Source organism: Serinus canaria, chromosome 2, assembly GCF_022539315.1.
Source record: "Serinus canaria isolate serCan28SL12 chromosome 2, serCan2020, whole genome shotgun sequence".
NCBI lineage: Eukaryota > Metazoa > Chordata > Aves > Passeriformes > Fringillidae > Serinus > Serinus canaria.
Window position 1 is genome coordinate 131,412,179 of NC_066315.1, and position 12,898 is coordinate 131,425,076.

Below are 12,898 nucleotides of genomic sequence, written 5' to 3' on the forward strand. Positions count from 1 at the left end.
CCTGTATAAAAGAGCAGAAGTAAAATTTGCAAGCTATTACACATACCATTAGCGATTGCTACAGAAGAAATATTTGACAGCCACATTGATCAGTCAAATAAACGTCAAACAGTGAAGAAAATTTGGTTCATGGATTCATTTTCTCTCAAAGCACTCCAGTTTCTCCCCAGCCTGCAATTTCTCTCCCCCAGTCCTACATAAAGTTAGCTGCGTAGTTTCCAGGCTGGCAGCTGTCATCCCCATCTCAGCCAAGCCGCACACCATCAGTGATTTGGAGATCGGGCCTCCTTTTGTATCGAACACCCGGTGCGTGAGCAGGGGAAGGCAGCGCACACCGGCGCTGCGTGTGACAGCGCTGCCGCCTTTATCCCCGCTCCCGTCATTCTCTCTCTCACACACCGCGATCCCCCATCCGCATTGTCTGACTCGCTCCATCCCTGATTAATATGGACACGTTCTCGTTCCTCCGCCCGGGATCCCCGGGAACGCGCTTCCTCGGCCAGGGAACCCCCTTCCTCGGCCGAACGCCGGGATTTCCCTGGCCGGCCGAGCCCCCGCCGGGCCCGCGGCGAAAGTCGCGGCCCCCCAACTCCGCGCGGGGCGAAGCCGGCGGCGGCGGCTGCCGGGAGAGGCCGCTCGGAGAGCGACGCGTCGGGACCCGGCGGAACCGCGGCCCGGCGGGGGGGGTCGGGCCGGCCCCGCTGCCCCGGGGCCCCTCCCCTCGCCCCCGGGGGGCCCCTCCCCTCCGCCCCCCCTCACCGGTCGTTGAGCTGGTCCTCGGTGCCCGGCAGCGGGTGCACCACGAAGTGGATCGAGGTCATGTTCCGCGCCGGTGCCCCCCCCGGCGGCGGCGGGAGGCGGGCGGGCGGGGGCCGGGCACACAATGGGGGCGGCGGGGGAGGGGGCTCTCGGCCTCCGTCCCTCCCCCGGGGTGGTTCGGGGCCGCCCGGCGGAGTCTAGGGCTCTCGGCGGCCGCGGCGCTGCGGGCGCGGGGCGGGGCGGAACGGCCACAACGGCGCCGCTCGGAGCTGGGCCCGCGCCGCGCTCACGCACGCGCCGCCATCTTGGCTTCCAGCGGGCCCTTCTCCCTCCCCCCTCCCCCGCCCTCCGTGCGCCGCGACAGGGAAGGGGCGGGGCTCGACCGGCGCGCGCGGCGGCGCGCGTGCAAGCCTCGTGCTGACTGGCGCGCGCGGCTCCCTCCCCTGCCACTAAGCGCGCCACCGATTGGCCCGGTGCGTCGCCCTCGCGGCGGGCCGCGATGACGTCATTGCGCAAGAGGGACGTAGAGCACCACGTGCCTCCCCCCGCTCTCTCCTCCCCTCCCCCCCCCCCCCGCCGCAGAGCTGCTCCCCGGCGGGCGGCGCGCGCGGCTTCCCCTGAGGCGCAGGGCGGGAGCGGAGCCGCTTCCTCTGGGCTGGAGCGGCCCCGGGGAGGAAGCGGGGGTGGGGGCGTGTGGGGCCGCACTGTGCTGGTCCCCAGGGGTGCCCGGGAGGGGGGGGGGGGTGTGCGGCAGGGATTTCCCCCGATGCCCGCAGGTGTTTCAAGCCCCTCGCCCTTCGGCACTCGCTCTCCGCGGCCGCTGCTGGCTCTGTCCTTTCAAATTGCGTTTCTTGTTGCATTGCTAGTCAGTCTTCCCTGCAGCAGCCGGGATTTTTCACCATTTTTCAGGGAGGTTCCCAGAATCATAAGGGACCTCTGGAGATCAGCCAGTCCAACCCCTCTGCCAAGGCAGGGTCATCTGGAGCAGGTGACACAGGAACGTGTCCAGGTGGGTTTGGAATGTCTCCAGAGACGGAGCGACATCCCTGGGCACCCCCTTCCAGTGCTCTGCCACTCTCTGCCTAAAGCAGCTCTACCTTATCTTGAGGTGGAACTTGTATTTCACCTGTATTTCTGGCCTTTAGTCCTCGTCCTATCGCTAGGCACCAGCAAAAGGAGTCTGGCACCATCCTCTTGACACATTCCTTTAAGATATTTATATCTTTGATGAGGTCCCTCTTCAGTCTTCTCTAGACTAACCAGTAGGTTGGTGGTATATAAGAATAAAAAGAGCTACCACGCTGTGAACCTCCCGGTGCCTCTGCCTTGCATGCCTTCCCTCTGGACAGGGTTCAACTGAACTGTTCCACACCTTGCCAATGGAGCTGTTTTGAACAAATTAACATCTCAATGTACCGAAGGTTGAGTAGCAAAGTCAATAAAACAGCCATTTGTTTCTATAGAAACTAAACACCTTAGCAGGGATTGTACCAAGCATTGATTTGGTGATTTTTATTTTTTTTAAACTGGAATTTACTGCTTTGCAGCCTGCTCTTGCTTGTTTTCAGGAAATCAGAAATTTGGAAAACTGACTCGGAATTTTTTAGCATGTGAGGAATGATGGTAATCACATGATAGTGGTGCCAAAAAAGCACTAGAACCTAGTTCAGTGAGTTAGAATTGATTTCTGTGTCTGTATAATCATAAACACTAAAAATCTCAGTTTGTTTCCCCACTTTCAGACCTTAAGAAACTTTGTAACTTCCCATCTTCCACTCCCCTTGCTTCCTAGGCTCTTTTTCCAGTTCAGCTGAAAGGAGCTAATCCAAGAATAGGCTGATGCAGCTGCTTGCTGCCCAGAGATTTGGGGCGTTCGTGAAGGTTTTTTTCCAAACGATCATTAACACGAGGAAATGTCATAGAGAGAAGAAATACTCAATTGATGCATTCCAGATTTCTTAGATGAAGTTTCCCCATATGTTCTGTTCTCAAGTGGCAGTGATACTCAAATGCCTTCAAGAATACAAATAAGTAATTTAGCTTATCCAGGCAGGGAAATACTAACAGGTTTCTGGAAATCTACAAGGCATGGAATAGCACTCTCTGGTTGGTAGTGAGACAGTGCAGTAGCTGTGCTTTTAAAAACTAGTAGGTCCATGTTTTTCCCTTTTTACATTTTTTTCCTGTTAGGACAGAGCATAGAGTTTATTTATTATTTAGTTTTGTGTTTGACTGTACCTAAGATTGTTAGCTTTTTCTGCCTTTCTTTTTCTCAAAATCAGTCTTTATCTTTCCCTGAAAATATTTTTGGTGTTTATCACAGTGATTCTCGTGAGCTATGTTGACCTCCGTTATTTTATCAGAATCACTTGCATGTTTTGATAAGCACCTGAAAAGCCTTCCTTCTCAGTTTGATTTTTTTTCCTAGACAAAAAAAAAAAAATTTCCCTTTGGCAGTCATTTCTTTTTTCCATTGAACTGTTGAAAAATGGGTCACAGGAATTCCTGTGGAGCCCTTCTGAATGCTGTCAAGAATTTTTGGTAGGTTTTGGGAAGTTCCAGATAATTATGTTTGGTTTTCTATTCAAGATGTAGCTCTCCAAAGCGTTTACATTTCCAAATGCAATGACTTGTTCATTGGAATGCTTCAAGGGAATGGGTATAAGAAAGAGATTTCCATTGCTCTCTCCCTTCAACCATTAACAAACAGTCTTTAAAAGTTAATGGGTTATGGAAACCTGCTAGATACAAGAAAATAAGCTGGGAAAGCTCTAAGGGGGTGCACATCTGTTAGGCCTCAGCATTCTGCTGCTGGCCATTTCCAAACAATCCTTTTCTGTAGCTTTATTTACGTTGTGTCTAAACCCCAGTTTTAGCCATTGCTTGTGGCTTTGCCAATGAAAACACTCAGCATGACCAAAAATTATAAAAAAAATTAAAATTGATTCCACTGGAACTTGTATTCAGAGCCAGAATAAACTTGAGTAGTGCAAGTGTCAGCTGTTGTTCACAGGAAGAGTTTACACTACTGTCTAAAATGGCAACTAAACATAGGTGAGAGGACACAAAGCCAAGTGCTCAGCTGATGATGTTATTCTGACAGGAGTTTGGAATATGGAGAATGTTCCAGCTTAGGGATGTGAGGCTGTGTCTCACTGGCTGACTTTTGCATTACCCGGAAGTGGCAAGCATTGAACTGCTTTGGCCACTTGATTTTGGAAGATAATTACAGCTTGATTGCCCTTTGATTTTCTGAATTTGACTTCAAATAGAATTGCTTTCTGATTGCAGAACTACTCATTCTTATAACTTGTGGTTTTTATGAACTTCAAAACAGAATATTTTGAAATTCTCTGATTGAATTTCTGAAATTTGAATTTCTGAAATTCTCTCGATTGCCCTAGTCTTGGATGTGAGCATCCAATACTGAGCTGATATTTTAAATTCATGTTTGTCAAGTCATGAAAAAATCCTTAAGAACCAAACCAGATTTTTTTCTTTACAAAATGTATCTTTAAGTCAACACTGTATGTCTTGGCCTAAGAAGTTTGGCTGCCTACATTGCACAGCTCCTTCACGTGTAGATAGTGCTATTTTCAGGTGTACAGGTAAAGCAGCAGCTTCCTCATGAAGGTGCAGCTATAAATACACCAACACCCAACCAGCAGAACAAGTTTCTTGCTGATGGATTTTCTGTGCAAGAGTTTTGTCAACTTGGAAATACCATACAAAATAACTCCTGTGGGATCACTGCTGTCACGTCTGAAATTCAGTTTTGATGAGAATCGGTGCTTCTTGAAGGTTTCAGACTGGTAGAAGCACACATTTTGCAAGGATCGCTGGAGGTCATCTTATCCAGCCTCCTGCTGCACAAATGTTCAGTTCCAGTGGATCAGGAACTTTCACATCAGAAAAAACTTCTGAATAACATTCCCTGGGACAGATTTATTCCCAACTTCTTGCTACACAGCAGCTGCAGGTCTGGCGGATTACACAGAAGTCTGTTCGTTCCGAGGGGAGGGGACCTGCTAAAGATGGGAGGGCTGGGGTAAGAGACTGCAACGGACTTTGCTCTGTAAACAGTGGAGCAGTTGCCAGCAGGTGTACCACAGGCTGATGGCTGTGGCTGATAGGACATGCAGAAGTCAGGGAAGAGGCCCTGAGTAGAAGTAAAGGCTTCAGGCAGTGGAGGAGAGCTCCAGAGTGCACTTTCCAGGCTGTTAACTCCAGATGTCAACAGACATGACATCAGGCTGGCACCAGCACCATAAGATTGTATTTTGCTCTGGAAGAAATGAGGTCAGCATTCCTAGAAATGTCAGGCAAGAGTGCTGTGCAGAAAACTGCAGTTTCTAGATTGTTCCCAAGGCTGAAAAGAAGTTCCTATAATGAGCAGCAAAGTACATGGCAAGATTTCCATCACCTGGTGTCATAGACTGAAGCAAGGTAGTTCTTTCATAGCAGAGCTGATGAAAACTCATTTTCCATGGAACTTTTCTTACACTGGGATTTTCACTGTCTAATAGTGCCACATCATTTCTCTCTGCCCTGGGATTCTTCAGCAGCTAAAAAAAGTTGAGTTCTTCTTTGATCTTTATCTTTCCACTAGCTGGAGGACTAGGTGGTTCTCCTGCTGCCTCTCCAATGCTTAGGTCAATTAAGCTAGCAGAGACCTCTGAGACCAGAAATTTTTGTCAAAATTTGGCTGATACTCAGATATTCAGAAGGGAATACGGTGAGCTTTGACACACAGCCTGGTCTGAAATATGTAGTTTAAAATCAGGCAATTCTGGAGGTGCCTGATTTTCCTTCTCCTTCCTAGTCTGATCTACTCCGCATTTCCTCTCTTCAGCTCTGCAGTGAAGTACTCCAGTGACAGAAATTAGGATTCTGCAAGAAATTTAGCCTCCAAGAAAGCTGGAGAGGGACTTTTTACAAAGGCACATATAATGTCTTTACACTGGAAGAGGGGAGATTTAGGTGAGAGATTAGGTAGAAATTATTCAGTGTGAAGGTGGTGATGCACTGGAGCAGGCTGCCTGGAGAAGCTGTGCATGTCTCATCCCTGGAAGCATTCAAGGTTAGATGGGGCTTTGAGCAACGTGGTCTACTGGAAGGTATCTCTGCCCATAGCAGGGAAGTTGGAACTAGATGTTCTTTAACATCCCTTCCAACCCAAATAACTCAAGGAACCTATGATCTGTTTCTCCTTTCTTTACAGTATGATTTGCTTTTTTTGTTTAGGGGTGTTGGCACAACTTGTCTGGGATCAAAGTAAGGTCTCTGCCCAGTGTTCAGTGGAGTTTGTAGATCCACCAGAACCTGGCAGTCTGGGATTTTGACACTCACTTGGCATTGCTTCTCACCATGGTTGTAGCCCCATATTTGCATCTTTCTCTTCCAGCTTCCGCAGAGATACTTCTGAACATCTATTCCTTCTGACTGGGCATCCAGGACATCTCTTCTTGTCCAGGCCCCACCACAAAGTTTACATGATCACTTCCTTATGTGTAGACCAGACCTATCTGCTGACAAATGCAGCTGAGTGTGACAAGAGGAACTCACCAGGCACCCTGGGCACTGTGCAGGAGCTGAGGGAAGAGAGGCTGTGGGCAGCCCCTTGTTTGACTGTCCCTGTAAGGTGGCATGGCCACAGCTGGCATGCACAGTGTACATGGTGGGTGTTATCTCTGAGACTTTGTGTCACTTGGGCAGGTGCTCCTGTGCAGGCAGCTGTAAAACAGAATTGTGTTCTTTTGTATCAGAGCAGCTTCCTTTAAGTTCCTGGTAAGGAAAGACAGAATTTGTTTGAACTTTGGCAACTTTAAGGTGGGCATTTGTTCCTAGGGGGTTGTCTGGGTTCCCTAGGGAATTGCCTTCTCCTTATCTGTCTGCAGGCTGTCAAGGGAGTCCAGGTGATTAACTAGAAAATGAAAAGGGATTTTTTTTTTTTATTTTCCTATCAGTTTCATTTGATTGGGTTAGCTACTATTGTCTTAACCATATTTACCTTCAAAGATGGCAGTTTTGAAAAAAAAATCATCATTATAAAATGTGTGGGTGAAACGCATTCACAGCAGTAGTTCTGTGTGGCCTAAATTCAGGTATTGCCTTCTGAAATTATTGCAGAGTAAATTTGTTTCTGGCAGGGAAAGGAGTGGAGACCTTCTAGGTCAAAAGCAAGTGAATTATTCCATGGACTCTAGTGGGGCCAGGATTTACCTTTCAGCATACATACTTTCAGCCATACATACTTTTTAGCTGCTCTTCCTCTGTCATTAAATAGCCATTTGTCATGGATGGCTATTTATAATACAGGAAGAAATAGTAGATAGTTCTTGGGTTTTAATTCGCCTTGGAAAAAAACATTAAAAATTTAACACTTGCAGAGAAGTTCAGTGTAGCACAAAGCAGTGGGTGCCAAGTCCCCAGCCACCCCCCTTTTGAGGATGGTTTTGTTGGCCAGCTCTAACTGTTCCTCATGGACCGAACATCCACAGCTTTCCCAGAGATAACAAGGCACTTTGGGAGCAGAGCTTCCCATTTGGTTTTACCCCAAAGGAGGCCACTTGTGTGTTCTCAGGCTGCTCCACAACATCAAACAGAAGAGGTGAGAGGAAGATGAGTTGTGAGTCCAAACTGCTGATTTGAACAATTGCACAGGCACACAGACAGAAAGCCGACATGCTTGTGAAATAGCTCCAAAGCAGCCTCCCTTTACAGCTGGCACTTGAAGCCAACCAGAGGCTGTGTCACTTGAGAAGTGGCTTATAAACAGTGGCTGTTCAGGAGAAATTTGGCCTGGCAAAATGAGTGTACACAGAGGCTACAAATCCACCATCCTGTCTGAAATATCTCTTCCATATTTCAGCAGTTGGAGCTTCCCATCAGGAGGTGCAGGCAAAGTGTCAAATACAACCCATTCCCTTTAAACGATGGGTTTTGCTTCCAGGGATGATTGCACCTTCTGCTAAAAATCTTATGAGCTTTTTTGTTTTCCCCCTTTCAGTCTCTAAGGACATTCACATAGAACAGGATGGTTGTTTTTTACTGTTCTTCCATGTCCCTATAGCATCTTCTCTAAATGAGAACACAGTTGCAGTGGGTCTGGCAACAAGTCACAGAAGTGATTAAATGTCAAAAAAAGTAGATGTTAAATTCATGTGAAGAGAGGCAGCGGCAGCTCTAACATTTGGGAGTCCCACAAAACAGGATTTTTATGGTGATGATGCTTCAGTACTGAAAGGCAAAAAAAAAATTGCAATGGAGACAGTGGTCAATAGGAAATGCAGCACACACAGACTGTGCTAGGAACTGCTTTGGCAGTTAACATTTAGCTTTATTGAAACCAATGGAGGAAAAAATATTAATAAATAGTGTGGAAGTTTTTTCTTCCATTGCAGTTAAGAGGAAAGGGACACAGTTAACTGATGGCTGAACATTTTATTGTGAATAACAGCAATTGCAACACTGCTGCATATGCCTGCATATGTGCGGGCCAGCATATTTCTATAGACAGGCAGGTATTTGATGCAAGACTGCAGGCAGATTTGCACATTCAGAGTTACTTGCTACTAACTGAACATACAGGTAATTTCACTTGCCTTTTGCTGTGAACTGAGACTTTATTTATCAGGGCTTAAATATTTAATACTGTTTATATACTTCATCAGTTTTTTAGCAAAAGTGTTAAGCAAAAGGTTTAGGTATTGCAAAATGAGAAAGGAGAAGAAATATGTCCCTAAGTCATCTTTGAAACATTTTCATGAAAACTGTAATGCCACTAGAATGTGAAGGAGGGCAGTCAGTATATTATCACTTGCAGGGAACATCAAAGTTTGAATTTGGGTTATGAGCACTGGGCAAAAGAAAAGCTGAGCTAAATAAGCAGGTATAAACTTGTTAGCATTTGGCAGATCTGTTCACTCATGATTACGTACTTACACTTGGCCTTTACCCCCGTACACTTTGTACAACCTACCTAGACCCAGCTAAATTTGCCTGAAGTTTTCCCTGTCACCATGCCTTCCAGCTGGCAGGGGAACTCCTTGGCTGCTCCTCTGGGCAGAATGCCTGCTGGGCACACTGCTGGGGTGGAGTTGATGTCCATTGGGAAATGTCTTCTTGTGTCACCTAGCTTTTGGGACTACAGAGGCAAAAGTACAAATACATTGGTTCGGGATGTCCCATTTAGAAATGCTGTTCAATTTTAATGCACAAGCCACAGGCTTTTGCCTGAGGAATGTACAGAAGTTTATAGTGTGTAAGGCACTAGGGCAGGAGTTCAAATAGGCTTCAGTCATAATGACAGGCAACTTATCCATTTGGCTTTCTATTTCCTAGGATTTGTTCTGCTGTTCTGATAAGCTATAATTTAAAACACACTGAAGTGCCAGCACAGATTAACAGCCCCTTTTCCTACACTGAAACACATCACAGAGAGTAGAAGACACTGTGCTTTGTACCTGTCTCCCAGGGTGAGGGAGAGAATAACTGAGAGGTATGGGGCTCTGCCCACATAGACCACCTCACAGGCTGTCAGCTGAATTTGGAGTGGGAATCAGATCCAGAAAACAGATACCTGAATTTAGGTGTCTAATCTCCCACACTAGGCAGTGGAGACTTAGTTATGGCAGTCAATGGAGCTGGGAATGTGATTCATCTGAGGAAATGCAGGTATCCATCCCCTGTTAAGCTGAATCCCTCCTGGTAGTGGGAGGTAGGACACGGAGCTCATCTGTACACAGCTACAGTCTGGAAGCCCATCCCTGGTAAGGATGCGCTGATGACAGGGATTCAGTCTCCAGCTGCTGCGTTGTTTCTGCAGTTTGATGAGAGGGGTGGGCTGGAACCCCCCCCACAAAGGATGGAGCTGCAGAGCCCTCTGGAGAGCCAGAGAATCTGAGCATGTGTAGGCAAGCTTCATCCCCTCTGTGAAGGGTGGGTGAGCACATTAGACCTTATTTAGGAAGTCAAAATGGCACTCAAGGCTGTGCAATAAAGAAACAACATCTCTCTGTTAAAATTATTTTTACAACCTCTATTGTCGAGTTCAGACAAATAGACTTAACCAAACCTTCTTAGCATATGAAACATTAGTATCTACCACTTATGTCTGAACCTATGTTTTAGATTTTATTTTCCAGACAAAAGAGTAATTTAAAATTATGCAAATGAGATGCCAAAGCAAGGCATTATGCAGATTTGTGAGGCAGGCAGCAGAGTGTTAACCCTTGGTGCTGCAGCTTGCTGCAGAGGGAGTGTTGCTGCAGCAGCTCTGCATGAATTCCTTCCAGCCCTTGTGCTCTTTAATTACAACCCTCCTGTGGTAGGGCCTGAGGTGTGAGGCTCACCCCCTGCACACCCCCAGTGCCAAGTGGATTTAGGTGGATGGATGGAAGAGCTGTTTTTACTGCATTGTTCACCTCACAGTCCTGCCCAGCACAAGCTGTACACAAATCTGGTCTGGGCATCTCAGAAAAGACAAGTGTTGTAACTGTCATCTGTGGTTTCATACGGGTTGTTTCCAGAATATTTGAAGTGACTGTCATGGGAGAAATATTAAATTGCTTTTCAAATGCCAGCACTGCAGTAACACTTTAAAAACAATTGACACTGTCAGCTATAAGTCCTCTAGCTTGCTGGCCTGGCTTGTATACAGAAGATGCACTAGCAGCCTTGACTTTCTGTAGAGGAAAGCTATTAAAAGAACTCCATGTTGTGCTAATTTGTGGGTTCAATAGCTCATTATCCCACCCAGCTATAAAGGTGGTGGGAATAACTCTCAGTCAGGAACAGATGGGTTTGGATAGAAATCCAAGGTCTGATCTGCTCTGGAAGTTTGCCCTGGTCTCTGCAACTGATGCCAACAGCTGACATAGCCACACACTGGTGCAAGCACTAGTGCTGAGCAACAAATCCAATGTTTTATAGCAGTAAAGTTTGGCAAATGGCAAGAGCAGGCAAATCCTCAACATGCACGAGGATGTAAGTGCAGCTGATCTCTAGTGGAGGTGCCTGATGATGGGTTAAAATAGTGGCAGCCAAGCCCAGGGAAAGAGGGAGAGAGTTCACATCAGGCAGTTTTGGAAGGCCTGGGTTTGTGCCTCAGTCATGCTCATGTGGGATGTCACGCCCTGTGAATATTGGATTTGTTCAGCATCAGGCAGGGGTGGATCCTGGTAAGGGCAGGAAGGACTCTGCCTTCAGTATGGGGGGACTTGAATCCACATTTCCTCCTGCACCCCAGTTCATAGAATCTTACAATAGAATCATAGTTATTCATGGCTCTATGAGAGAGCTTACAGAGCAGTGCAGGTTTCAAGAAAAACACCAGAATATGTATTTCTGTAGTGAATTACATCAGGAACAAACAATGTCTCAGTGCTGCTCCAGGACACAGAAGTAATCTGGGTTTCTCTCTTGCACCCTCTTACACCCAAACCCTTTAAAGTTTTCTCCACTCACCAAATTGCTCCCTTACTTTCTTTCTAGTTAAAGGTGTCATTTCAAGCTGCCTGTCAGAAGCTGCCTGTCTCAGCCAGCAATACTGAATAAACCCTTCAATATGTTCAAACCTGGATGCTATTGGTGAATTTACAGGCTTAAAAGCTATGGCCATTTTCCAACTGGATACACATGTGTGCACACAAAGGTTATCTCAGTTTAGCTACTTTGGGTTTGCTTGTCCTTAACAGGATTTTTTGCTCAAAAATGTGATGTCTCTCATGTATTTGGAAGAGTTGTCCAAAGCACATGATCAACATCTGTTGGTTTTGATGTGCCAGAGGAGCTATGTAAGAGATGCAGAGGTCAGAGAATACATTGCTGTTGTGTATATTTTTTTTTAATTTGGATTTTTCTGTTTTGAATTTGGAGTTTTTCTATTGCTCAGCAATTTAAGCAGTGGGCTGATGGTCTGGTTAGTAAAAAAAAAAAAAAAAAAGCATGAGACCCACTTACATTGGTTCAGGTTTTGTTAGTTTTGGAGGAAAAGAATATAAGGATAGAAAGCTGAAAAGGATATAAATCAGACAATGCTGCTGTACTGCCAATGCCTGGCCAGCTTAAAAGAACTAAACTAGTTTAAATAGGAAGAAATACTGTTTCATGATGGCAAACAACAAAACTGAGCACCAAGACCATGGAAGGAAGTTGCTACAAAACTTCTACGGTGCTCTGGAAAAGTTTTGCAGCACAGGCACCCATAAGAGAATGTCACCTGCCAGCCTGGGCATTTCCTAAAAACAGAGGTGTAGAATTGTAGTACACCTTGATTTCTATAAATGCAGCACCAGGAAATGCCTTACAGCTCATTTTAAGTCAGTGCAGCTTCAGGGGAATGTAAGCTGTTCCCAGAACCATCTCTGAAGACTCAACACTAAGGTCTTGTCCACAGTGATGCTGAAGCCCCGGCTTCTGTGTCTAGACAAGAGACAAGGTCTGCCCAGACTGCACTCATCTTAATTAGGTTCTTAGCAAAGATCTTTGCTTCTGTGAGCTCTAACCTTGCCCATGCTGAGATTTCAATAAGGTAAACTGTAAGCTAGACTAGCCCTCTGCAGGCACAGCCACAGAGTCACTTTACTTTTGCACTGACCTGCATGGTGGCTTTGCCAGCAGAGATTTCCTGCAGGCATGCTGCCACCTCAGGTGGGTTCTCTGCATGGGGATGCTTCAGAAAGCTCAGCTGCATCAATCAAAAATGTTACAACTGCAGGTCCACAGTGTCAGCCTGCACATGTTAAAACCCCAATTTTGGCACCAAGTAGTTGTAATTGTGATGATATCTTAATGATGGTATCTTAACCCTTTTAACACTTGATTTCTTTTTTATATCTACTTCATAGTTTAACTATTTAAGCCCATTTTTATGAGGAAACCTGTAGGTAAAAGATTGGGGAATCAACAGGGACCAGGTTTTTTTTCATCATGAAGTCATCTGTCAGTGTAGCTCATGACTGGAATTAAGACAGGCAATGTCTATCTGGGGTTGCTAAGGATTGCTTGTCTACACACTTCCTTGGTAGCATCTTGCAAAAATGGGTGACGTGAGGTACAGTGATGGAGGAATGGCTGCTGTGAACACAATGACCAGAGCTGTGAAATTTCTAGTCTGTGAAATTCCCTTTGGGTGGGA

General features: G+C 46.2%; 1 protein-coding gene across 7 annotated transcripts in view; it reads right to left on the minus strand.

Moving 5' to 3' along the window:
• UBR5 (ubiquitin protein ligase E3 component n-recognin 5) overlaps positions 1-880 on the minus strand; it is an 85,782-nt gene extending 84,902 nt beyond the window's left edge. For all 7 annotated transcript variants that reach the window (XM_050970403.1, XM_050970402.1, XM_050970399.1 and 4 more), the window contains exon 1: positions 760-880. In XM_050970403.1, coding sequence (XP_050826360.1) covers positions 760-821 — 62 coding nt within the window. In that variant the 5' untranslated portion in view covers positions 822-880. The remainder of the gene's footprint in view (positions 1-759) is intronic.
• Positions 881-12,898: the final 12,018 nt, after the last annotated feature.